Source organism: Drosophila innubila (genome assembly GCF_004354385.1).
Source record: "Drosophila innubila isolate TH190305 chromosome 2R unlocalized genomic scaffold, UK_Dinn_1.0 1_C_2R, whole genome shotgun sequence".
In the NCBI taxonomy this organism is placed as follows: domain Eukaryota; kingdom Metazoa; phylum Arthropoda; class Insecta; order Diptera; family Drosophilidae; genus Drosophila; species Drosophila innubila.
The window spans coordinates 9,889,120-9,914,615 of record NW_022995374.1 but is presented as its reverse complement, the minus strand read 5'-3'; the positions used below and the strand labels follow the sequence as shown (position 1 = coordinate 9,914,615).

Sequence of the window (25,496 nt, the reverse complement as noted above, 5' to 3'; positions counted from 1 at the left end):
TCTGTTTACAGGGTATATACAAGTTAAGCACTCATGTGTAGAGCAGTTTTACTTGTAATTTTATTAGCCATGGTAAATTTGAGGTTAAGTAATGACTCTATAAATAGTATAACCTTTTTAGGGCACGTACCAGGCAGAAATCGCGGCAAATTCATGAATATCCATATAATAACAAGAGCAGTGCATAAAATGATAAATATAAAAAGAATATGAGTATGGGCATTACAGTGAGTTGCAAAAGCATATGTTCTATTTATGATTCTGGCAACCCGATTGCAACTTTTACAAGCTCTACAAACATGAAGAAGAAGAGAAGAGAAAAACGTATAAAAATTTCAACACGCTTACACAAAAATTGCCAATTAAGCGCATTTATGACTGCAACGCAAGAATATATATGTGTGTGTGTATGTATGTAAGTACGAGAATGTGTGGTGGCATGCAACTAGACGCTGCAGAGCCCGAACTTCAATCCGGACGGACGCCTTGAACTGACCGGCTGGGGGTCATAAACATTCTTAATGTGGGGACGTGTGCTCTCGTCCCGTATATGGCCAGACCGGATTATTAAGAAACAATGAAGCGAGAGAGAGAGAGAGAAGGAGAGAGAGAAAGAAAGCGGCATGAGAGACGTCTGCAAGTATGCAATAAAAGCGGACACATAATGCCGAGTTTATGGCGTAAGTTAAAACCGGAAACTAAATAGTTGACACCGCGCAAAATGAAGCGCAGACATTGCCAGCGGATTAACATTTACTGCCCAAAGTCAACGTCACGTTGCAACATCCTCGACCCTCTGCCACCAGCCTGCCACATCAGTTGAGGGTTGTGGGTTATTGTTTGTGGGTTGTGGGTGGTTGACTCGTAAAGCGCACAAATGACAACATCATTTGTAATTTGAATTTGTTTCGTGCTCGGGCATAAGCAATGAGCTTGAAATTCCAAGACAGAAAGTCAGAGAGACAGAGACCCACGACCCCATCTTGACCGCTGTGGTCACAATAAGCCATCGAAAATTCAATTCGTGTTGCGATTTGGACTTTTGCAGGTTTTAATGAATTCTGAAATTGTATTGAGGCTAAAAATAGCTGCAGGATTTACTTGCTAACTTATTGCTCAAATAGGTTTATCAGTCGTATCATAAAATTTATCTGCATAACGTAGTAAACAAGCTTGAGGTAGCGATTTAATTGCAGACTACAGGGTATCTCTAAATCACTCTCAACAGCCAGTTTCTCACTTGTTCCTGTCTCATTTCAAATGCCAGCACTTAAAACGAGCGACAATTACCTGCAAATTAATTACTTCATTGTACACTTTTTGTCCAGACAATTCGAAGGACAATGAATTAGCAAATACAAATTCAAAAGATGGGGAGGAAAAGAATTAGCAAATACAAATTCCAAAGATGGGGATGAAAAGAAGAATGCAATGTTGTTTGGTAGATGCATTACAAATAATTAAAAAAAATTGTTTGGGGACCGGCGACAGTTGATTTTACGAGCTGAGTTAACTGACAGCCAAGGGTTAAGACCGTATGCTCAACTTAAAGATCACCAAGGACTAGAACTCAGTCAGAAGTAAGTATGCATGTACATATGTTATATCTCGGCTGGAGTTGATTTATGCGCTTATCACGCAAGCGTCGCCGGTTTTTATGGCCTGTCTCCGGCGTTGTCTGCCTGGCGTCGTTTAGTTACCGCCCATAAATGTCCTGAATGTCCTGCCGCATTGGCGACGCACACAAATTTGCCATTTTAATGCCACGACAAGCTCAACGAGCGTTTTTCAATTTTGCAATACCTGCGAAGGCTTAGCTTCATTCCTTATCCTTGTTTCCTCGTCTTTGTCGTCCTCATCTTATGCCGTGACAGTTTTTCATTACGCACAAATCCTTCGGGCATACAGTCGCCAATGTCGTCACAGCCGCATTAAAGATTGAATGCCATTGAAATAAGTATCTTCTACTCGTTACTCGGTAATGTTTGCGCTTGGCTTACAAGTTGCCCAAAATTGTGGCAGCTGCAGCTAATTTTAGAAATGTACGGAAATATCTTAAAAACTCTAGATAATATAAGAAAATACATTTATTTAATTCAGAATTATTGCATATTTAAATAAATATATTCTGTACCATTTATTAAAGATTTTGATTTAATATTGTAATTGTTTCTAACTTTCTCTTCTGGGTTCTACTTAGTAGTTTGCTGTTTATTACCCATTTTTTTTGACTGAATTGCCTATTAGAGTTTTCTTATCAGAACAACACTGACTTTAAGCTCGGCATTCCCGCACTCGTATGATACAAGCTGCTCCTTTAGACGTATGCATGTCCTGTGTGTGTTTTTGTATTTTGTGATTCTCGTTTTTTGCAATTTGGCCCCCAAAAAAGTCTTTGAAAGAGACATTATGCAAGTTGTGAGCAACAACTGCAGCTATCTAAATTACCCAGAGACATCCGGCATGAGAGCAAAGGACTTTTGCGATGTTGCATGCTTAAGGATAAACAGGATGCGCCCAAGGAAGCGACTGCAGCGCTCTCAGACACTACAGCTGCGAATGTCTTTGCCACATTTTCTTTATTTCATTCTATATATTTTTCTTTTTTTAACATCCAATTTCGATCGGCGACAGCGGAAGGAAATGTAACAAGGATATGTGCAAGGAACTAAGCGCAGTTCCACTTCTCAGTTAGATAACTACGTCAAATGCTTTGGCATGCGCATAAAAGATAAGTTAAGGCTGGACGGGACGGAATGGGATGGGATGGGCCACTGAAAGTGCCAGGGTCGCCAATTAATGAGCTGTCGTCCTGGCGCGTCCTTTTGCTGGCACGTGTTAACGTTTGGCCAAGTGTTGCATACTTCAAAGTGTCCGCCAATGCCAGAAGTCACGTATTCTGCGTGAGTTACAACGGACTACGGCAAACATGTTTGTGCACGTACATACGCGTCCAGACAACAAGGACCTACCTATGTATATCTGTACTTATACCTACATGATGATGACTGGCAACAACTACTCGTCCACTCATTTGGACAGCAAAATACACTCAACATTTACGAGCTTCCCTTCAGCCACAAAGCAATTTAAACTAATGTTGCAACGGCAATTGTCGCACTTCGTTGTTTAGCAGCATTTGCAGCTGTGTGACAACAGGCACAATCATGTAGAGACCCAAATGCTTCTCCAGCGTCAGGGCAATCTCCGTGCGCAGACTCATCTCCAGTTCTGTGCTCACATTACGCTTCTCGGCCAGATCTATGTGCGGCAGTTGCAGCGGATAGTTGACGGGGCAAGTGAAGATCAGTTGCAAGGCAATTCCCCATCTGTCGCCATCCTGGTAGTTGAAGGTGCTCACGGGCACCTTGAGGCGCAGCAATGGAGTGCGGGACAAGACCAAATATGGTAATCCCAGGTAATGCAAGGTAAGTACTTCATTCCTCTGCAGATTCCTGTTGAACTTGACGACGCTCTGCAGCTTACGTTTGCACTCCTCTTCCCCCTGCTTTCCTCCTGACATTCTCAGCAACTTTTACAAATTTTTTTTTAAATTTCCTATTCTTTTTTTTTTTGTGTTGACCGAAAATTATTTGAAATGTAAGACAAGGGGAAAAATAGCGCAGAACAAGCAGGAAATACAATTTCATAAGATGAAATTAGCATAGAGGCTGAAAAAAAGGTATTACGAGAGACTTATCCTAATGCACATCTTTGGTGGCAAATAAGCTTTGGGATTGGGACATGGACAAATAAAATACCCGTAGCGACGTCTGTATACACTTACCTAATTTTTTGACTGCTCTAAATAATTGAATTCATTGTTATAAAATTGCTATTGAAAAAGTTGGGTATGTAAGTTATTTATCTAAAATTTATTCGAATATTTATTTATTTTTATTTAAACTAACAGTATATAGTGTAAGTTTATTAATTGTTTTAAAATCGTAGAAAGTTAAAATAAAACTTTTTTTGACTTTTCTATATTTCTTAATGTTCTATTGTTATTCCTGATATTTTTAAGTTCCAATAAAATTTAAAAAATACTGAGATTAAATTTAAATTTAAATTTAAATTTGTAATTTGATTATTTTATTCAAAACAACAAGACATATAAGAAAGTTTACTTAAAAAAAGAGCATCTTTGTTTGTAACACACGCATATATGTAAATATATCTATAAATTTGGTCTGCAAATTGAGTTTGTGTGTTTTGTTGATTTGATTAGCGCAGATTTGCAGTCGCGTTTCTATTTCATTCGCTATGCAAATTAGTTTGTGTGATTATCGCGAAAATTGGCAAACCCGGATTTCTCCTCCTCCCCCTCCTCCTCCGAGTCACCCTCCCTTGACAGTTGCAATAACCGCGCCCCCTTTGTAGTTTTGTGTGCCCGACTCAGACGTGCGTGAGATTTTCTTTTGGGGTAGATCTGTGGCACGCATATGAGTTATATTTTTATTAGTGCAGCATTTGCATTTTAAAGCAGTTTGCGCCACGTGAGACTCTCGACTGAATTTTCACTTTGATTTTACGCACTGACGCGCCAGAAACTAATGAGAGAACTGTGACAGGGGAGATATACGAGCTGATTCATCTTCATTCATGCTGGCTGTCAATCAAATTTCAATAAATCTGCAAGTTGCAAGTATTGAAAACTCTTTCAGGTCTCAAGCTGGTTCTCAATCTTTATTATGCATGAGTACGAGCAAATATATACAGCAGGCACAGGCACAGGGCAAATTTGACACATTGCGCATACGTCACGTGGGCCGGGAGCTTCAAACTCACTCAAACATGTTGCGTTTGGCGTTGCCCCTACAACTCCGACAACGAACTGTGACAGTGGGCTCAATTGAAGATGGAGACTGTTTACTGGGCATGGCCTGCCGCCCACTTCCGCTTGAAGCCGAGAGTTTATCGTGCTCGTTCGATGTCGGCTGTGCTGACGTTGCCGGCTGTTGGTTGGCTGGCTTTGGGGCACGTGGGCAAATGGGGCACACGGGGCACCTACCCCTGTCGGCAACGCCCTGGAACGTGACCAAAATGAATTGTAGGCGTGCACCATGTCAGTCGTCGGATGCGTGCCAAGAAATCCGCATCGTTGCAGACACTCGCTGCATTCGCCAGCGGCTCATGACAACATGCAACTTGCAGCTGCCGCGACATATTCTTAAAGCGAACATTTTCTACTTTCCTGTTCTTGCCGCTTGCCACTTGCCACTTGTCGTTGACTATTGACTTTTTGCCTGTTCGCTGTTCGGATTTGGCATTCTGATTGGCCGCCACACTGCATCACCTGGGTTGCCATGGGCTTGGTGGTTGCGGGGGGGAGAGTAAGGGCATGGGAAGTATACTCGTATTTGTGGCTGGGAAACACTTTAGAACATTTCTGGCTTTGTTTTAAGAGCTTCTGTCGTGCCACAAAAGTTTGAAGCACTTGTTTACGATTTCAAGTGCATTTGTTGGGCCTGTCATAATTTTTGGGGGTGCAGTTGCTTCGATTTGGATTTCACGAAAACTTTTCCACTCAACTCGCTGGCGCAAATCTCAGCTGTTAAGTTCATGACTTTGGTCTATGCTAATGAGGCAAGTTTTCGACTTTGGTTAGAGCCAAAACGCCAATGCGCATGTAATTGAAAATTGCTTGAAAACCATTCTAGAAATTATCAGTTTATAGTTGAACAATGTCTTGTTGTAAGTCCTTGAGGCAAGTTTGCAGTGCTTTTGAGTAACTTGAAGAAATAAAACAATCCCTCAAGTAGTTCTTGTTTTAGTTTTGTTCATTTATTTGCTTAATTTATTTGGAAATTAAAACATTTCCGAAAATATGGTCGTCGAGTACATAGGCACACCCTGAGCCATGTTCAACAAGCAAATCGTATTTAAACTGTTATCTCAATAAGATATGATCTTCGATCTCAAGTTATAAAAGCCGCCGTCGTCATCAGAAGAGTCTGTGTAGCAGTTGGAAGACTGTAGAAATGAAATACGCAGTTTTATTATTATTACTCGGTGTGCTATTAGCCACAACTTTGCTCAGCGCTGCCCAAAAGCAGACGGGGAAGACAAAGAACAAGTTGAAGTCGAAGAATAAGGTGAAGACTACGCCAGCACCACAAGTGGAGAGACAGGTGCTCCAAAAAGCCGAACGATGCTCGGCGACCAAGTGTAAGTTACCCGATTGCCGTTGCTCCGATGCAACATTGCCACGACCCAAGTTCAAGGGCAAGGAAAAGGAAATACCGCAGGTAAGGACCATATTAAATAAGTCAATAAATACTCTATAATTGGTATATACTTGCCATCGACCAGTTCGTTACCATTACCTTTGACGATGCTGTGAATGCCGTCAACTATGCCCAATATGATCTGCTCTTCGATGGTTTGACCAATCCCGATGGTTGCCCGGCAACAGGCACCTTCTTTCTGTCCCACGAGTATACGGATTACGTGCGTGTGAATGCATTGTATAATGCAGGTCATGAGATTGCTCTGCACTCGGTGACCCATGGAGATGGTACGGATTATTGGCGTGAGGCGGATGTGCAGACAATTGAGCGTGAGTTTGGAGCACAGCTGCAAATCCTTGAGACATTCGCCAAGGTCGATCCGAAGACGGTGCAAGGCATGCGTTTGCCCTTCCTGCAAATCTCGGGCAACAACACCTTCGAGGCGGTCAAGAACTTGGGTCTGACCTACGACAGCTCCTGGCCCACACAACAGTACAATGATCCGGCCATGTGGCCCTATACGCTGGACTATTTGTCCGTGCAGGATTGCCAGATCGGTGCCTGTCCGAGTGCTGCCTTACCCGGTGTCTGGGTGAATCCCATGGTCACATGGACTGACACGGAGGGCTACAGCTGTTCCATGATCGATGCCTGTGTCTATCCTCCCGAGGACGATGTGAATGCTCTGTTCGAGTGGATGCTCGAGAACTTTAATCGTCATTATCAGGGCAACAGGGCTCCATTTGGCATGTATCTACATGCCGCTTGGTTCTCACGCGGACGCAACAACTTTGCCGCCTTTAAGAAGTAAGATCTTCTAATGGCATCGATCATTTTATAACCTGCATTTTTCAACAGATTCATGCACCATTTGAGCACCTATCCGGATGTTTACATGACTGGCATTTCCCGCATGCTGGAGTATGTGAAAAAGCCAGTGTTGGGTCAACCCTTCAAGAGCTGTGAGGTCAGGACTAAAACCGAATGCCAACCGGTTCATTGCAATGTCCAGAAGACAACCACCGGAGAGACACGGTACATGAGCGTCTGTGACAAGTGTCCAGTTGTCTATCCCTGGCTGAAAAATCCATTGGGTCTGGATATGTAACATAAATGTAGTCAGCCAATAAATACTGCACAATATAATGAAGCTACCATGTTGCCAGTTGTTCGTTGTTCGTTGTCTGGGCCAACATGCTAACATACGTATACTCGTGTCTGATCTAAGCCAATTTACATTTAGCGACCGTCCGCAATGTCACTGATAAACGACTTCAAATTATGCTTCTGGCCGCGAGGCGCTTAATTAACTCATTCAGCGCAGAGTTCTCTAACTCCAACTCCAGCTTCATCGTCAGCTCCTTCTTCTCCTTCCTCTCAACGTCATGTCCTCGTCGAGACTTTGTCAATTTCGCTGTTCCTCGCCTAAGTGTAGCCATATTTTATGGCCTGAATTAATACGCCACACGGCGTTTCCCACTCCTTTTCTGGCCAATGGAGCTTGGACTCCTGTGTACTGGACGTCAATGCAGCTGCTACCTGTTAATGACAGCAGCGGGGAGTGCGGCATATGGCGACTGTACGTAACACCCTTTCCTACCATCGACGTGTGTTGCTTTTTTGCTTAATGGACGTCTAAATTATGGCAGGCACTGTCTGCCTATCAGTCCAAGTTGGTTGGTTGTGAACGTAATAGCGATTGCGGTCAAAGGTTGTCTGTGTGTGCGTAAATTAAGGCTGGATATGATAGTAAAAACAGTGACTGCTTTAAGTATAAGTACACTAATAAAAAAAATGTTCTAAAATCAAGATTTTGGTCTCAGAACTAAGATTTTTGGTCTAAAAACTGCGTCGAGAACATCAAATTCTTGAATTAAGAGAACACATCTTGATTTTAAGAACATTTTAAATAAGACCAAGCTGTTATTTTAAGAATAAATGTTCTTAAAATTAAAATCTAAAAATAAAATAGGTAAAAATTATTTTTTATATTTATTTTTTTTTTTTAGTTTTGATTCATTTACATTTTATTCTGTTTTAGTAATTTTATAAATGTTATTTTAATTTGTTACAAGGGGGATTCGAACCGCCGCGTACTGCTTCACAATTGAAGCGGCCTCTCTAACCAGAACGCCACGGCGCCACCATTTTCTTTTTATACGAAATAGTACCTACTTACACTATGCTAACAATTTAAGATTTTTATTCTAATATTAAGATTTTATGATTTTTTATATTAATAATCTTAGTTTCAGTAATTTGGTCTTAAAATAATCTTATTTTAAGAACAAAATATTTAAGATAAATGTTCTTGATTTTAGAACTTGGTCTTTTTTTTCAGTGTACAATAAAACTGCTGAGGCTAAAAGGTTATTCAGTTGCAGATTGTATACTTCCTTTAAAATTCATATTTTTCAAAGAAACTGATCCTTATGTCACAATTCTTATTTCTTTATTATACGTGTAACTTAAATGTAAATTTACTTTTAAAAATTACAGACTCTTTTAGAATAATTTTTATTTTCCTAATTCAGAAATGATTATTTCATATTAAACGTAGTGTCTTTAACTTGTTCTCATACAACATTAGCTTGATCACTTTATTAAATATAGTTTACATATTACATCATAGTAGCCGCAACTCTCACTCGCTTATGACAGTGTTTATTGGCCAGAACATAACCCTGTGGGCAATTGGCTTCCAGTATGTTATAGGGCTTAACAATAATTACATCACTCGGGTTCCATTTGGGTACTTCCATAACAGGCTTATTTACAGTAGAACTATAATGTGGACTTGTAGTTTCGGCTTCGACAATCTCACTATCGAAGGCTGCAGCTTGTTGGTAAAAAGTCAGCAACAAAATCAAATAAAAGATGCCACGGAACATTTTGCAAATATACTTTAATAAAGCGTGACAAACTCTGCTCACAACTGTCCAAATATAACTGAGACTGTGTCAATAAAAGAGTTTTCTTTTCAGTTGTTTTCAGTGGAGCATTTTGGCAGTTTTGAAAGCCGCTTGGGCCTTATAAGGCTGAGAGCTCTTCAGCTGTTGATCAAGTCGATGTTCAATGTTAAATTCCATGGCAATTACGAGTATTTTTTCCCCTCGCAAAATAATAATATTTTTTGAATGAAAGAAAATGTTGCCAATAACAACAATGTGATAGACATAGACATTGAATAAATGCAATGCCAAATGAAAAAACCGCCAAATTAAACTTTGCTTTTATGAAAATGAGAAAACGGGGAAAAGCGCAACAAGAAAATTGCAAATATTTACTGATTACTTTGCCAAAATGCTGCTGATTAACCGACGTCGTCCATTGTCCGACTCAGACTCCGGACGTACTCAGAGACAAAAGGCAGCCCACCTGCAATTATGGCTGGAAGGAACGTTGCTCGTTTTGTTGTTTTGTCATTTTCTCATAAAATATGCTTTCAATTGACTTTCGCATTTTATTTGGCACACACACCCTCACTTGTATATGTATTTATTTTTGCATACATTTTGCAAGTTTCCTTCTCTGCGGCTGTCATAAATAAATGACTGTACGACATGTGGCCCGGAAAAGCCCCTCTCAGTTAGTGACTCGCATCAGCTGCCAGAGTGCCGAACACGCATTATTTTAATGTATTTTTATATACTATACAGAATTTAGAATTTCTAACAATGGACCTGCCCCTCAAAAAGGTTTTACGGCATTTAACCCAAGGTTGCCAGGGCTTTCCAAAAATTATGAAATTTAAAATGACATCTTTATGTTTTGCATTTTCTCTTTTTGCCATACCGTCAAATTTTTTAAGAGGCTGGCACTTTTATGATGAGGCCAGAGGGTGGTTGTTGACTGGGCTGGGATGACAATAGAATTGTCAAAATTATTAGCCTAAATAGCTGACATTTATTAAGAGCGGCTCAGGTTACCTAATAAAAAGGCACTAAAAGCTGAGACACCTCAAGATGAGGCAAAGCTAACTTGAACTAGAACTGAAAGCTTGAACTCTAACATTATTAAAGTTTTGAAACAGTTAAGTACTTGTTGGGACTGAGATTTTTCAACTTGGTTATGAAATTTGTGACTCAAATTATAAACAGACTAATTTGAAACTAACTGAAATATTTATATTAACAGGTTGCATAACAATAGAATACAAAACAGATGGTTTTAATATTTTTGAACTAATTAACAATGTTACAATAACGATAAATAATACGATAAATTGAGTAAATAAATTGAAATTGAACTCGATTCGAATGACAATAAACAAAAATCGGTGTAGCAATCGGAAAATATTTAATAACCGATTTATAAAATTAGTCAAACATAATTAAATATACTTTTATATAATATACTCCCACCAATATTGTACTCGTATATCATTAATCTAAAGCTAAGCCTCAGTTTAACTTTGTCAATGAATGTTGACTTAACAATGATATAAATATATTGCGAGTGCACTTTAAAGCTCAATCAAGTGAATCAATCACATTATGAATGCAATTATACAAGTTTGTGTTTCGTGTTTTTTCTTATCGCTAGTATGAACCGACAACAACTTACAACTGACTAAGCAACTTGGAAACTGGGCACTTCTCAAAGATAGTTGGTTGCTGAAGCTCTCACTCTTACAGTTAGTTGTCTCAGTCTTGAATGCGAATTTGGGTAGAGTGAACGTGTTTTAACGAGATGATAATTAAACTGAAGTCCCAATTACCCTTAACCCTCACATTGTTGTTGTTGTGGCTGCAGTTCCCGTTCCCACAGTGTGAGGCACGTCAATTGAACGATGATCGCATTGTGTTTCCGGATGAATTCAAAACGATAATGATGCCCACTCGCAAGACAAATCCAGTTCTGACCACGAATGAGACGAAACAGCAGGAAGCAGACATACAATGGAAATCAATTATATCCAAAAATGAGACGATTCAGGATTCAGCTGAACAGACGACGAAAGTTGCACAGGAGCATTCAACTGAACAGTCAGAGTCCCCAATAGTATCCGAAGCTAAAACAATGATACCAACCAAAGTGGAATTCGGACCACGCATTACGCTGGACACACTTCCCATTTGTGGAGATGGTCTTAAACTGTCGGGGTCTCATTGTCGGAAGGAAGCATAGAAAGATTTCAATAAATATCGTACGCAAAAAATGTGTCTTCAGTTTTTCAAATTTTCAGTCGGTCTTATGCGACTGATGAGCACTGTAGTGCTTTGAAGTTAGACTTATGTTTACATATCACAGCGCAGTACAGAAAAAAGCTTCAGCTTAAACTTTCCAGTTTCCAGTTTGGAATTGCGAAGAGAGCACGCTCTGTTATGTTTTTTTTTTTATTGGTTATATCAAGGTAATAACAGTCAATTCTTATCTCAAGTGCTGCTCTGGTCGCTCTGTTTATTTCTCCCACAGTCTGTCTGTGGATCATCAACTTTACTTCACTCAGCTATCGTTGTTGTCAGTCTCGAAAGCTCTGTGGAAGCAAACAAACGCGTTTTATTTATCATTGCTCTCTCTCGATAAACGAATAAACAATGCCACTCAAAGCCGTAAACGCTCTTCTCTTGGGTTTTGTGGCATGGAATATCTGTGAAGCTGAAACACGTCTATGTGCTGTTACCAAAGATGATCGTATCGTTTTTCCGGATGACAAAAGTGAAGCTATTCAAATTTGGAACACCACTAACATTAGCTTGAGTAACAGCACCGAGTTGCCTTTGAACACAACAACAACATTGTCTTTGGATAAACTAAATACCGATTCGGATTTGGATTCGGATTCAGAGCCGGATTCGAATAGCACAACAACAACGGAGCTGCCCGTACTTGACAATCGAATTCTGGTGGACACTTTGCCAGTTTGTGGGCCAGGTTTTCAGCTGCGAGCGGGAAGATGTCGCAAATCGGCTTAAACAGAGCTGAACACATTGTATTTAAGACATACATTAAATAAATAATATAAAGAGTGATAACGAGTTTATGTTTTGCAATCACTGTTATTACTACGCGTGAAGATTGTTAAATTACTTTTCTACCTGATCGAAACCTAAATACCCTTCAATACTTGAACACGTAAAAATGTCAAGTGACCATTAAAAGTATTATAATCGTATGTATCTCTAAAAATATTAATAAATCTCTTCAATTACATTTGTGTTTTTTTTTTTTTTCAAAACAAATGAATTATTCAATATGCTCAAATCACAATGTATTTTTAAAAATTCCCCTTCCGTGGAATTGTAAGTATATTGTACAATATACATGTTATCTTGACATCAGCATTACGAGTACGTATAGTGTTCAGTTCGGTGAGAGTTATGGGTATAAAAATGAACAAAAAAAAGCACTTGATGATACATGATGAGAGATCTATTCGTAATTGTTGTATAAATACAATTAAATAAGCTTGCGACTCATAGGTGAATATACTCGAAAAGTTATTCAAATTTGTGCATCCTAATCCGAAATCATTTGTTTGCATAATTATTATTCATTAGCTCTTATAAGCGATAATCGAATTCTTTCCAAAGTAATCACTGTTCAACAGTATAAGAGATGCCTTAATCAGACCGGCTTATCAAGCAAGTTGCTTTTGAATGCTTGCTTGATTATAGGTTCACTTAATCGAAAACACGACGAGATGGTGTCAGTCTCAATTGAACTGTCATCAATAATAGCTCGACTGAATCTGAAACGGAAATATGCTTTGTAAGCTATGGACCTTATCGCTTGGGACGTTGCTGATTACCATTCTAAGTGCGCATCTAGTGCAATCCCAAGCACCGCATCACTTCCAGACGGAGCATCAATATGCTGGAGGTTGGGGAGGAGGAGCCTATTCTCAGGCTCACAGGTGAGTAGACAGCCTTAACATAATTTTCCTAGTTATATCACTCTATCCAAATTCAGGCCTGAAGAGCTACATCATCACCATGAACACTACAATCATGACGGTCAATCACATCACGGACATGACTATAATTCCAATCAATTCCACGATGGCTACCGAGGTGTTAACCGCTTTGGACACGGTCAGGATCCCAGATATGGTGGACATTCATATGGAGAATGGCAGCAGGGACAAAGATATCCAGGTCAACCTGGCTCTGGGTACACAGGTCAAAGACCTGGAGAAGGTTTTGAGGTTCAGCCAGCTGCTGGATTCCGACCGGGACCTGGCATCGGGGGACATAGACATGGTAATGGTTTCAGAGGACAGCCAGACGTTGGATACGTTGATCAAATGAGACCCGGTTACGGCGGATACGTCGGACCCTTCCAGCCGAGCCCAGGTCAACCCCAGCAACCAGAACAGCCAGGTGCTGGATTCCGTCAGGGAGCTGGCATTGGAGGACATAGACACGGTGGTGGTTTTGGAGGACAAAATGACCAAATGAGACCCGGTTACGGTGGATACGTCGGACCCCTACAGCCTAGGCCAGGTCAACCCCAGCAGCCAGATCAGACGGTGTTTCAACCAAGCCCTCATTCGGACGGCCAAGACACTTCGGAGTCCAACTTCCCAAAAGCTGGCAATGCTAACTATCCATTGCAACCACGTCCAGGCGGTACTGATCCAATTGTATTTCAACCAGGCAATGATCAATCTGGCAACGCTAACAATCCCTTGCAGCCAAGACCAGGACAACGGAATGCTGATCAAACGCCATTCCAGCAACCAGGAGACGGACAGTCTGGCAGCCCCATACAGCCACGTCCTCACTCGAATGGTCAAGACACTTCACAGCTTAACTTTGAAACAGCTGGTAGCACTGTGCAGCCACACCCGGAACATGGTAGTCCGGGCTCCACTGTATTTCAACAACCAGGCAGTGATCAATCTGGCAACGCTGACAATCCCTTACAGCCAAGACCGGGACAAAGCAATTTCGATCAAACCTCATTCCAGCAATCAGGAGAGAAGCCATCTGGCAACCCCATACAACCACGTCCTCACTCGAACGCATTTGAACAATCTGGCAGCACAATTCAACCACGTCCCACAGATTATTCCGAATTCCACTTCCAGGAACCCAGTGAGGAAGTCTCTCCCAATAAAATCCAGCCACTTCCTGGACAAGGTCAAAGTCAGAACCCTGGAGACGCGCATGTTGGCAGTACAATCAAACCGCATCCTAATCTGGGCAGTAATCCAGTCGACAGCACTGTTGAAGACAATATTTCGACCATTTTTAATACAAAGGAATTTTTATCGCCCCAATTAGCCGAAGAAAGCCATGGACTTGTTGACCCAATGTCTCAAACTAAGGGCGATAATCCGTTAATAGTAAATCGCAACCTCTTGAACACAGATCCGAAATGTACCGATGGAAAGTCTTTGAATGGTGGACGTTGCCGTGCAAGCGCATAAAATAAATTTTAAACATGAACACTTATTTCTAATCTAATTACTTGACTAAGAAATTATACAGATTGGCTAGATAAAGTATTGAGTAGTTAATATAGAATTGCAACAAAGATTCGGCTATAAATAAACACTTTATTTTCTTGATATGCTAGGTGGGGTTATCGAATTTCAACCACTGTGCCATTTGAAAAAAACTATTTTGTGATTGACTAGATTGAATAATTAATAAAGACTTGCAAAAAAGATCCGTCTGTGAATAATCCAATATAGAATTGTAAGCTGATCAATTGTTGTGCATTTTTTTTTAAATCTGCTGCTTACTGGAAATAAATATCTAATATGAAATTAGATATATATATATTAATACTTGTAATAGAATATTATTTATAACCTACGCAAAACCCTATTATACGCCCCTATGAGGTGTACGAGTCTTTCCACTGAAAAGTGGCATCAAGTGCGTCATTGATTTCATTTACTTATTAACCAGAATAATGGCGAGTGTGACATCACAATGCATAGATAAAAAGAAAATAATAATGACAATAACAGTAGATGTTTAAGTACAAATGCCAACCATCCGAGTGGTAGCATGGGGAATACTTTTATTCGACTTGCTCGTGCCGTAATTTTGTTGAAACTAATCCCCGGGGTATCATAAATAGTCAGCTGTCCCCGCACTCAGTAATGATAGCTGGCTTGTTGTCTCTATATAAAGTTGGATTCGTGTAAGTAAACATGTTTAGTTGCACTTTAGACGCCCTGACTAAGAGTCATTCTTTCCGACAAACCAATATGAAACTATTCGGAAGTCAGTTTTTGTATCAGCTGCTAATAATGTTGGTGTTCCTATTTGTAATGGCCACAACGACTCCAATAAGGCATAACGCATCAACCAAGTGTCCACCGCGCTTTAAATTGTATCTTGGACGCTGTCGAATGCCAGCCTGAAGAACTAACGGATCTAGTTTTAAGAGTGTGCATTTCTCATATATATGTAAAGTATTTAGTTATTTATAATATAATTTAGAAAAGTATTTATACACTCTGAGCACGTATCTATACATATGTTATTCATAAGCTACTAAAATAAACTTGAAATTACTCAACACACGTTATTTCGTTTTCGCTTAGACATACTCGTATTTTATCAAAAATGTTCTTGATTGAGTACAACCCGCAGCTGCTGAAAATAACGATCTTCAGTTTAGTAATTAGGCAACCATTTTTCAATTAAATAGACTTTTTATTGCTGAATTTTAATTCAAAAAACACATATGTGGGCACTATATTAATAAGTAACCTCTTAATAAGGCTGTTTTAGGCGGGCTTTCGACACCGTCCACCCTGCCATACGAAGCCCTGCGGACATATAACAAGGATACCTCCGAAGTCGCCATCCGCCCCATTTTGGGCTTGAATCTTATCACGGGCCTGTGGAGAGGGTGTCTGAATTTGGTGTCCCTCTCCTTGAGGGAATCCTTCGCTCTGCCAAGTTAGGAGACAGCACACCAAGAGTCCAATGCACATACGGATATATATTTTTTCTGTCCACATTTTGAAGATTAAGTTCAAGCTGCGCCTTCACACGTCGTCGAGCTATATTCCAATACTAAACTGGGTTCATTTTGTGGACCGTCCAGGAAGTCTTTATCAAAGAAATTTCAAAAGCTTTTATGCGTGCACCTACAGCTATAAGCATTTATAATTCATACAAAAGTTTAATATATCGCTTATCGGAGGAGATTTCGCTCAAGAGCAATGAAACAAAAAATGTTGATCTAAAAGAGAGAGTTCTCAATCTATAAAAATTAAATTTGCTCTTAACTGCTTAACTGTAGAAAGTTAGCGTTATTTTCATATTTCGTTTTGCTCAAAATATTTAATCAGATATGTTTTGGATAGAGTTCAACCTGCAGTTTAATAATAAGGCAAACATTTTTCAGTAAGCTGTATGTTTTTTTTTTACCGAATTTTAATTCACAAAACATAGTTGTGGGCACAATATTGAGAAATACAAAACTTTTATTTTCTGAACTTGTTTTAAGCCTTCTTTCGGCACCTTTCACCGACCGCTTTGAAGCCCTCCGGACATACTAATGGACTAACAAAGATACTTCCGAGTGGACCATCCGCATCATTTTGGACTTGAATGTTATCACGGTCCTGTGGAGATGGTGCCTGAATTTTAAGAAAGCTTCTTGGAGGAATTCCTTCAGCTTGGACCTTATCACGAGTCTGTGGCAATGGTGTCTCAATGCGAAGAAAGTCTCCTTGAGGGATTCCTTCGCTCTGCCAGCTGAAGAAACAACACACTAAGACTCCGAAGCACATACGGATATATATTTTTTCTGTCCACATATTGAAGATCATGCTTAAATTTAGCCTTCACGCGTCGCTTAGGTGTATCACAAAACTAAACTGAGCTCATTTTGCGGACCGTACGAGAAGTATTTTTCAAGTCATTACTAAAGCTTTCTACATACAATGCATTGCTTATCACATAAAGCTTTCGCTCGCAAGTCGTGGAGCTTTTAGTGCACAAGTTGTACAAAAAAAACTTGTTGATCTTAAAGAGACCGGAATTAGAGGTGGGCAATTATAATAATATCGTTATAATCTGCATATTTCGTTTGGTTCATCCGATATATTTAATCAGAAAATGTTCTTGATTGAGTCCGAACCGAAACTGTTGCCAACGACAAGCAGCAGTTTAATAATTAAACAATCATTTTTCAACTATGTTTTTTATTACGGAATTTTGATTCACTAAACACAATAGAGAGTAAACTCGTTATTTATTGAACTTGTTTTAGGCTATCTTTCGGCACCTATCACCGACCGCTTTAAAGCCATTCTGACAAGCTAATGGCGCAACGAAAATACTTGCTAGTGGGCCATTACTGTTATCTGGATCCTATCTGTCATCACGAGCTAGTGGAGATGGTATTCCTGGTCCTTGAATCGGTTTACGGGACAGTGGAGATGGTGCATCAATTGGAAGAAAGTATCTTTGCGGGATTTCTTCGTTATAATAATATTGAGCCGCTGAATGTGGTGTCTGAATTTGGTGTCTCTCTCGTTGAGGGACTCCTTCGCTCTGCCAAGTGAAGAGACAGCACACCAAGAGTCCAACGCACATACGAATAAACATTTCTTTTGTCCACATATTAAAGATCAAGTTTAAACTTGGCCAACACACGTCGCCGAGCTGTATCCCAAACTAAACTGGTCTCATTGAGCGAACCGTCGGAAACGTCTTTATCCAATCAATTCTTGAGCTTTTATAAATGCTTAAACATACAATGCATCGCTTATCACATAAAGCTTTAACTCACTAGTAGTGGAGCATTGAGCGCAAAAGTTCTGCAAACAAAAATTGTGGATCTTCAAGAGACTGGAATTTTTTCAGCCTCTTACCTGGAAAAATGTATCTCAAGCCACTGTGCAAGTAATTTTATGTTATTTGGATCAAGAGCTATTTTGGCAGCTTTAAATAATGATATTAGATCCACTCATGGTTTTTTTTCCTAGAGTAGTACCATTAAAATTTGCATATACATACGTATCGTTTTGATAATTAGGCAGTTTAATAATTAGGCAATCATTTTATAGTAAATTTTTATTTTTTTACAGACTTTTTCACAAAATACAGTTGTTGACATTATATTAACAATTAAACTCATTATTTTCTGAACTTGATTTAGGCTATCTTTCTGCACCTTATACCGACCGCTGTAAAACCTGTCGGACAACTTATTGGCGTAACCAAGATATTTGGCGCATACACCCGATAAAGATCAGGCAACTCTTCACGGGCTGGTGCCTGAATTCGGGAGAAGGGAGGGATTTCGAGACCTTGAATATTATCAAATGACCGTGGAGGTTGTGCCAGAAAGTCTTCTTGAGGGAGTCCATCGATATGCCAGGTGAAGAGACAACACACCAAGAGTCCAATACACGTACACAACGCACTCCACATACTGAAGATTAAATTTAAGACTTGTCTTTCAACGTCGCCGAGGTAAAACCCACAACTAAACTGCGCTAATTTTAATATCCATCTGAGAAGTCATTTTTTAAGCTGTTATAAATGCAAATGTATAAATATGTATGTATGTACATTGTACATACCAGGTATGTATGCAAATCCGGGAGCGAAACTTGTTGATCTTAAAGAGAGCGGTATTTTCTCATGCTCTTACTCCAAAGCTAAATAATTACTACACAATAATTTACTTTTACTTTTTATACAAACATAATTCAATATTTCATTTATTATAAATATATACAAAACTTCAAAAATAAACAATTTGTAATTTATAAAATGATATCTGTAACCACTGTGCAAGATATTTGTTGTTTTTTGGATCAAGCGCTTTTTTGCACGCGCACCACTTCATAGAGCTTTTTTTGTTCTAACCAATTTTTTAAAAGCTTTCGGCGATTAAACTTAAATACATAAATATAATACATTACTTATCGAATGCTTACAAACGATTTGGAAATTGAGTTCAGTTATTATTTGAAGTTTAGCATTATCAAAACTGACACTTATTGTATTCAATACTTATGCAATTTTAGTCGGAGTGTTTATCAAGCTTAAGTTCTAATTTTTGCCATCAATTGCTGCTCGAATTTTTTGATGGTGTTCGTTGACTGAGGCGACGCCGTTGTTGTTGGCATCTCGATTAGTGGCATTCCATCCGATCCAACACACAGCGTGCACAACCAACACAACAATTCCAATACGAACAGCCGGCTTGTGTATAAAGCTTGTCGGTCTATATTTACCGGACTCCATGACGTTCACGTACACTGTACACTGAACGCGTCGAACTGAAATGCTCTGCGCTAACAGCTGATACAAAGAAGAGAGCGAAAGAAGAAAAGCTTTGGAAGCTTTGAACAAGCTTTTGTGACAGGGCTGCGATCGAATTTTTTGACGAGACATATTAAGTTCTCTTGACTGCTATACATTTGGAACTAAAGACTAAACAATTTCTTATGTTCAAATAAACTTTAGTTTATATTATTTTATAAATATTATAATTATTTAACCAACTAGATTTTAAACTATTTAATATTTTTTAATAGTACATTAAATATTTGTTTTACTATTATTTTTATGTGTTATGTATTATTATTTTTTTGTTGACACATTTTTATATCAAGTGTATTTTAACCCTTTCTATGACATCGAATGGCATCAAAATATTATTAAAAAATTTTTGATGATTGTTGGTCCGATGCATGTACCTCCTTAACGATTCTTTGCCTTAATAGTGATGCTTCACTTTGCGATCTTATCATTAAAATACATAAAAAAAATTACTAGTCAGAGTTGGAAAAACTGTCGTTTTGTTAACATTTTGTGTTCTATTTCCAATTTTTTCAGTCGAAGTAAGTTTGAAAACTAATCAAATTGTGTAAATTGCATTCCAATTTATTCATTTAACCGCTATGAAACTTTTAGCTAGATTGAATAAGATTATTTTGAACAAAGAGAAAAAGTCTTGGCTTAACAATTGCTTAAAATACACATTGTTCTGAGACAATTAAGCGATATTTGTTAACCATGATAAGCGAATTAGACTTTGACTTGACCAAAAATTTAAAAATATTTGATTAAAAACAACATCTTTAACATTCTTCAAGCATTGCTCAAATAAGAGCTTGTCATTGCCACGCCCACAATCAGACAGTATGCTTGTCTGTGACCACAAAAGTTTGCAACGCTGCAAACATCACAAAGGCAACTACCTGGAAATGTTTAGTATCAAATGGCACACAGAACGCTCGTATTACGTCGAGTCTTACCTCCTTCGGGGGGGGAGTAAGGGCCAGTAGCAAGGTGAAGCTGAAAGATTGAAACTTCAGGCAACTGGAATTAGCATGTTATGTTTAACGCATTTTAGCACCTTCGACATGGGTCGGCGTCTGACTTTATATATGCATGTAGGTATGTGTAGGGGCAGGGTAGGCAGGTGGGTGTTGGCCACCTTGCAGCACATGTGCAAACAAGACGCTGGCTTAACCCATTGTGGTTTATCCTGCGGCATTTTCCACACATTTAATCGCATTTTGTTTTGTGGGGAATTGTTGAGAGCGTACACACATGAATTTTAAAATGCGGTTTGCTTCTCCCCAATGCCAACAGGAAGAGGACTGACTGTGAGAACTAGTATAGCAGATATCTATATGTTACATATATGTAGGAGTATATTGCTTTAGCCGGCTTAAGAAGAGAATTCACAGTAAGTGGTGAGTGCCATTGAATAATGCAATTGATGTAGCTGATGCAGCTGACAGTTCTGTTGTTACCCGAATCCTGTAAATGAAAATTGAATTTACGTTGCGACATTTAAAAAATTTCACGAGCCACTTCATCGTCTCCTGGAGACTCAGGATGTGGCATGTGGTGAGGAAAAGCATTTTGCCTTCACATCCAGGCTCATTAAATAGATGCCCGAAACGTGCTTCCATTTTGGAGCACATTTCATTAAATGCACGTAAACGGCAGGCTGTCAACTAGCAATGGGCGTGACACAACCCCCCCGTCCCCGCCCCCACACACACACTCACACGGCAACAGAGATACTTATACACTGCGTCACTTGGGTAATTCCCAACGTAAACACTTTGAAAACATGTCGCAAAGACATCAATTACAGCATCGATTCCTTCCCTCACTTGCAATAGCATCAGCAACATGAGTCCGGCCCACTGTTGATGATGATGAAAACGATAATTATGATGTTTCAATGTTTGCTGACAATGCTGCGGTTTGCTTTTCCACATTTCAAATGTATTTTTATGCCAGTACTACTTTTTGCAGTACTCTATTCGTATTCGCATTTGCTTTGCATTGCATTGCTTAAACACATTTCGACTACGTGTCGAGTCCTATAAAAGTACCCCCGAGGACAACCCAAATGCAAAGAAATGTTACGATCACGCAAACCATTGACACGAGTAGGCAACTCTTAATTGTTGCTGCGTGCCGAATGAATTCAATTACCAAGGGTCCTCTACAAATTTCCTCCTTCTTCAATCTAATATTATTATTTACATTGATTTCCATAAATTTACATTGTTAAAAAGACCACTGCGGAATACATATATATAATTTTCTCCTTAAGTTTTCCCAGCCAACTCAACATTCTCATTATATTAGTCACCGTGTCACTAAATTAAGGCAAAAACACGTACTCATACATTCAAGGGTTTTCCATATGCTCTGCACAAAGTAATTAGAAAAGTGCCGCCACTTCCAATTAGCAAAAAAGTTGTAACCATTTTTTATAGCACGAGAAAAAGTGGAAATTATCTGTCCAACACGCCTTGAGCACGAAGCAAACTTCAACAATAACAACCCGTAAATCTGCCACTTCACTGCTTGAAAGAGAGGTTTGGGGGCGATGCTAAAAACCCTTCAAACAAAAACGGTCGTCACTTCTCGACAATTTTAATTGCAGCGCTAAACAAAGCAACCTGAAAACATTTTCATTTCTATTTTAAGATTAACACTCTTTTTTAGACCCTGTACTTTTCTATTGGGTTTGTTTTTTAATTGATTTGTTTAAAAATTGGGAACACCACTCAGAATTCGTTCTATTCGTGTTACCGAGCGATCATCGAAGCGTAATACTCACAATACGTTGTGACTAATGTCACTCCGCAAAAGAGCATCACGCAAAACCTCACGCTGCCGAATAAAACGATCCAACTCATCAACGCGGGTGTTAAAGGCTTTCAGTTAGTGTGAAAGTAAGTGAAGACTGACTACAGAAATGATCCTGTGAAGTATAGTCTTAATTTTTCAACGCCCATCAAAGTGCTCCTCACTGTAGACAAGCTAGAACCGCTTGAGAATTCTAAGCAAGCAAACGCAAAAAAGAAACACACTTGAGGGTTGCTTGACGTCACCGCCGTATCGAGTCTTGTTGTGTTTGTATGCGGCCGCATGGCACGCCTTGGCGGTTGTTGCGATGCTGACATTATGTTCACTTTATTTAATTTTATTTACCAAAAAAATATAAATAAGTATAATTAAATACATGTATATTAACATACATATAACTAAAACGTTTAATAAATGTGTATGTCAGTTTTATGGTTTTTTGTTACCGTTTCCAAGCCATATGTTAATGTCACAAGCAATAAAAAAAAATTTTAAATTAATAAACAGTTAATTTAAATTTAAAAACCCCGTTGTCGAAAAAAAAAAAAATCACTTGGCAGCGGTGGGATTCGAACCCACGCCTCCGAGGAGACTGGTGCCTTAAACCAGCGCCTTAGACCGCTCGGCCACGCTACCATGTCTGCTGGCGACGCCAAATACTGTTATAGTGTAAAGGCAATTTCTATGGGTATTAGAAACGTTTGTTTTAATACAAATGCAAATGAAATCATTTTGTAAACAATTTAGAACATTAAATAAATTTAACTTATTGTTCCTTTAAATTGAATTTACTCTCACTGTGCATAAAAATGTCCCTTTTTTGCCTTGTCAGCTAAACTATTTAGTCAACTCATTCATTTGTTTCCCACTCTTTTCAACATCCTTCACGAGCCTTGCATTTCAATTGAGTTTGTTTTCTGGAATGCGCCTGCAATGCGCCTTTGTTGGATTTCTTTGGCATTTCGGTATGTCAATTGTTTGAAATTTAATTTAATACTATTGGACATGGTCAGAGAGTATTCATTGCCGTGCCGGAGATTCCAGGTAATACCCACAATTAACTCCATTAGTGCTTTGCTCCGCCTGCTGCTCAATTGAAGCTGTACGTGATTTTTTACATTTTACACGGGTTGGCATTAAAAATTTACAACTTGGCAATTATTTGCATGCTGAACGCCTTAAATTTAAGCAAATTCATGGGTGTGTGGGAAATATTTTGTATGCTGACGCGGCTGTGGCTGCTTTTTGCAGCCCTTTGCTGGCATTTTAATGAAACCACAAATGTTACTATCCCTCACCTTCACCTTAACCCCCTCAGACGAGACTCGGCCAGAAAAACCGCAGACTTTGTTTTTGTTTTGCTTGTCGCCCGTGCAAAGATTTTTATTGCAATTTTCTAATTTCATTGCGGATGCTACGTTGAGTTGCTTTTCCAGAGAGTTGCCTGTCGCCGGCTTCTGTTTATGGGTGCAACAACAGACAAGAACAATAACAAAGTCAACGGGAAATTGTTGCTGCGGTTGCATATATGTAAGTATATATGCCTACATGTATGTATGTATGGGACTTCTCCCCTTTTACATCACGCATAAATTCGCATTTTCATTTGAATTTTAAACGCATTTCCAAGCTGTCTAAACCAAAATGCTGACAGTTTTTAAAACTAATAAACATTTTAATACAGAAGGATTGGATATACCCAAGTATCGAAGCAACTGAAATTGATTTTCTTCCATTGACATTTACCCAATGAGCGCATTTATATGCGCCGCAGTGTGGCAACAAAATAAACTCAAGGTGTTGCCCATGTGGCCATAAAAATAGTAGAACATGAAAATATTACTACGGTCTCGTTACGTCATCGCCAACGTAAACGGCACGAAAACAAAGTCAACCAAAATCGCACTGATTGAGAGGGCATGAAGCGACGCTATCTTTAATAGCGCATTTGGCACGTTGTCAGCAAATGGTAGCGTGGCCGAGCGGTCTAAGGCGCTGGTTTAAGGCACCAGTCTCCTCGGAGGCGTGGGTTCGAATCCCACCGCTGCCAAGAGTAATATTTCTTTTTGAAATTTTTTAATTGTAATTGATAACAATATGAGAGCAAGAAAACGCTCTAGCTGCCGATCATGGCTGTGCGCTCGCATTTTCACAAGCAAGCGGCCAATGCGCAATGACGTCAGCAAACCTCGTGTACGTTTCTTTTTTGCGTTCGTTTGCTTAGAATTCTCAATCGGTTCTAGGTTGTCTGCAGTGAGGAGCACTGTGATGGGCGTTGAACAATTAAGACTATACTTCACAGGATCATTTCTGTAGTCAGTCTTCACTTACTTTCACACTAACTGAAAGCCTTTAACACCCGCGTTGATGAGTTGGATCGTTTTATTCGGCAGCGTGAGGTTTTGCGTGATGCTCTTTTGCGGAGTGACATTAGTCACAACGTATTGTGAGTATTACGCTTCGATGATCGCTCGGTAACACGAATAGAACGAATTCTGAGTGGTGTTCCCAATTTTTAAACAAATTAATTTAAAATGGTAGCAAGAAACTTTTCTGAAAAGTGCGTTCGACATTAGCATGAAGGAAATTGCGAGCTACTCTTCGACTCACAAAATTTTTTAAGTCGATATCAGCTCATCCCCCAAATGAACTTTTTATCCACAGCTTGTTGTTGAGCAGCTAGAGAAAAAATGTGTGTCGTTGTAACTTTGAGCTTGGCAATACCGAAGAAAGACTCTTGGCACATAAGTTTTGTGCACGTTAAGTACTTTTTCATAACCATCGCTCTTGTTGTTTGGGTGGGTTCTCTGTTCCGTATTCCAATGCCTTCGGGGCATAATATGCACATGCAACAACAGCAACAAATAATAGAGAATGGCAATAAAAGTACGATACGTATTCGAGGGCAAAAAAAAAGAAAAAAAAACTTTAAATAGTTCCAAGCTACTTTTTTAAGAGTTGGCAAATGGCGTATGCGATAAAGGTCGAGGAGGTTGGTTGTGGGACACAAAATGGGGAAAAGTGGAATGTTAAATTACTTTCAGTGAATTTTTGAACAGTTTCCGGATTTTGTGCAAAAGTTGTTATTCCTAAATGAAGCGATTACAAATGGGTATTGTTGATAATAAAAGTTATAAATTGATATTTTAAGAAAAGTTGGCAGACTCTCCGAACTTAGAAACATGCTCTTATTTTTGCAAACATATTA

General features: G+C 39.2%; 5 protein-coding genes, 2 long non-coding RNA genes and 4 other non-coding genes across 11 annotated transcripts; 7 read left to right on the top strand and 4 right to left on the bottom strand.

The window, feature by feature from the left end:
* Window positions 1–398: 398 nt before the first annotated feature.
* On the top strand, window positions 399–25,187 carry LOC117785570. The gene is made up of 3 exons (XR_004617516.1): window positions 399–415; window positions 15,190–15,191; window positions 24,834–25,187. It is a non-coding gene; the product is annotated as an uncharacterized LOC117785570 (long non-coding RNA).
* LOC117785568 lies at window positions 2,561–3,583 on the bottom strand. Its single transcript, XM_034623654.1, has one exon. It carries the CDS (start codon window positions 3,521–3,523, stop codon window positions 3,095–3,097), a length of 429 nt encoding a protein of 142 aa, XP_034479545.1. The 5' UTR covers window positions 3,524–3,583; the 3' UTR covers window positions 2,561–3,094.
* On the top strand, window positions 5,962–7,385 carry LOC117785561. The gene is made up of 3 exons (XM_034623646.1): window positions 5,962–6,248; window positions 6,313–7,037; window positions 7,089–7,385. Exons 1-3 carry the CDS (start codon window positions 5,982–5,984, stop codon window positions 7,336–7,338), a joined length of 1,242 nt encoding a protein of 413 aa, XP_034479537.1. The 5' UTR covers window positions 5,962–5,981; the 3' UTR covers window positions 7,339–7,385.
* LOC117785566 lies at window positions 10,866–11,391 on the top strand. The gene has a single exon (XM_034623652.1). It carries the CDS (start codon window positions 10,923–10,925, stop codon window positions 11,358–11,360), a length of 438 nt encoding a protein of 145 aa, XP_034479543.1. The 5' UTR covers window positions 10,866–10,922; the 3' UTR covers window positions 11,361–11,391.
* On the top strand, window positions 11,653–12,384 carry LOC117785569. The gene has a single exon (XM_034623656.1). The coding sequence runs from the start codon at window positions 11,771–11,773 to the stop codon at window positions 12,146–12,148; it is 378 nt and encodes a 125-aa protein (XP_034479547.1). The 5' UTR covers window positions 11,653–11,770; the 3' UTR covers window positions 12,149–12,384.
* Window positions 12,880–14,849, top strand: LOC117785559 (glutenin, high molecular weight subunit PW212). The gene is made up of 2 exons (XM_034623643.1): window positions 12,880–13,089; window positions 13,146–14,849. Exons 1-2 carry the CDS (start codon window positions 12,938–12,940, stop codon window positions 14,605–14,607), a joined length of 1,614 nt encoding a protein of 537 aa, XP_034479534.1. The 5' UTR covers window positions 12,880–12,937; the 3' UTR covers window positions 14,608–14,849.
* LOC117785571 lies at window positions 18,201–19,212 on the bottom strand. Its single transcript, XR_004617517.1, has 2 exons — window positions 18,739–19,212; window positions 18,201–18,668 (listed from the first exon to the last, which is right to left on the bottom strand). It is a non-coding gene; the product is annotated as an uncharacterized LOC117785571 (long non-coding RNA).
* On the bottom strand, window positions 22,202–22,420 carry LOC117786011. Its single transcript, XR_004617545.1, has one exon. It is a non-coding gene; the product is annotated as a small nucleolar RNA U3 (small nucleolar RNA).
* On the bottom strand, window positions 22,843–22,924 carry Trnal-aag. Its single transcript has one exon. It is a non-coding gene; the product is annotated as a tRNA-Leu (tRNA).
* On the top strand, window positions 24,257–24,338 carry Trnal-aag. The gene has a single exon. It is a non-coding gene; the product is annotated as a tRNA-Leu (tRNA).
* Window positions 24,574–24,792, top strand: LOC117786010. Its single transcript, XR_004617544.1, has one exon. It is a non-coding gene; the product is annotated as a small nucleolar RNA U3 (small nucleolar RNA).
* Window positions 25,188–25,496: the final 309 nt, after the last annotated feature.

Excerpts from the sequence above, each read along its gene's own strand:
- LOC117785568 (XM_034623654.1), bottom strand. The coding sequence starts at position 3,523 with ATGTCAGGAGGAAAGCAGGGGGAAGAGGAGTGCAAACGTAAGCTGCAG.
- LOC117785561 (XM_034623646.1), top strand. The coding sequence starts at position 5,982 with ATGAAATACGCAGTTTTATTATTATTACTCGGTGTGCTATTAGCCACA. Across the intron at positions 6,249-6,312 it reads AGGAAAAGGAAATACCGCAG|TTCGTTACCATTACCTTTGA; the intron begins GTAAGGACCATA and ends GCCATCGACCAG. Across the intron at positions 7,038-7,088 it reads AACTTTGCCGCCTTTAAGAA|ATTCATGCACCATTTGAGCA; the intron begins GTAAGATCTTCT and ends ATTTTTCAACAG.
- LOC117785566 (XM_034623652.1), top strand. The coding sequence starts at position 10,923 with ATGATAATTAAACTGAAGTCCCAATTACCCTTAACCCTCACATTGTTG.
- LOC117785569 (XM_034623656.1), top strand. The coding sequence starts at position 11,771 with ATGCCACTCAAAGCCGTAAACGCTCTTCTCTTGGGTTTTGTGGCATGG.
- LOC117785559 (XM_034623643.1), top strand. The coding sequence starts at position 12,938 with ATGCTTTGTAAGCTATGGACCTTATCGCTTGGGACGTTGCTGATTACC. Across the intron at positions 13,090-13,145 it reads GCCTATTCTCAGGCTCACAG|GCCTGAAGAGCTACATCATC; the intron begins GTGAGTAGACAG and ends ATCCAAATTCAG.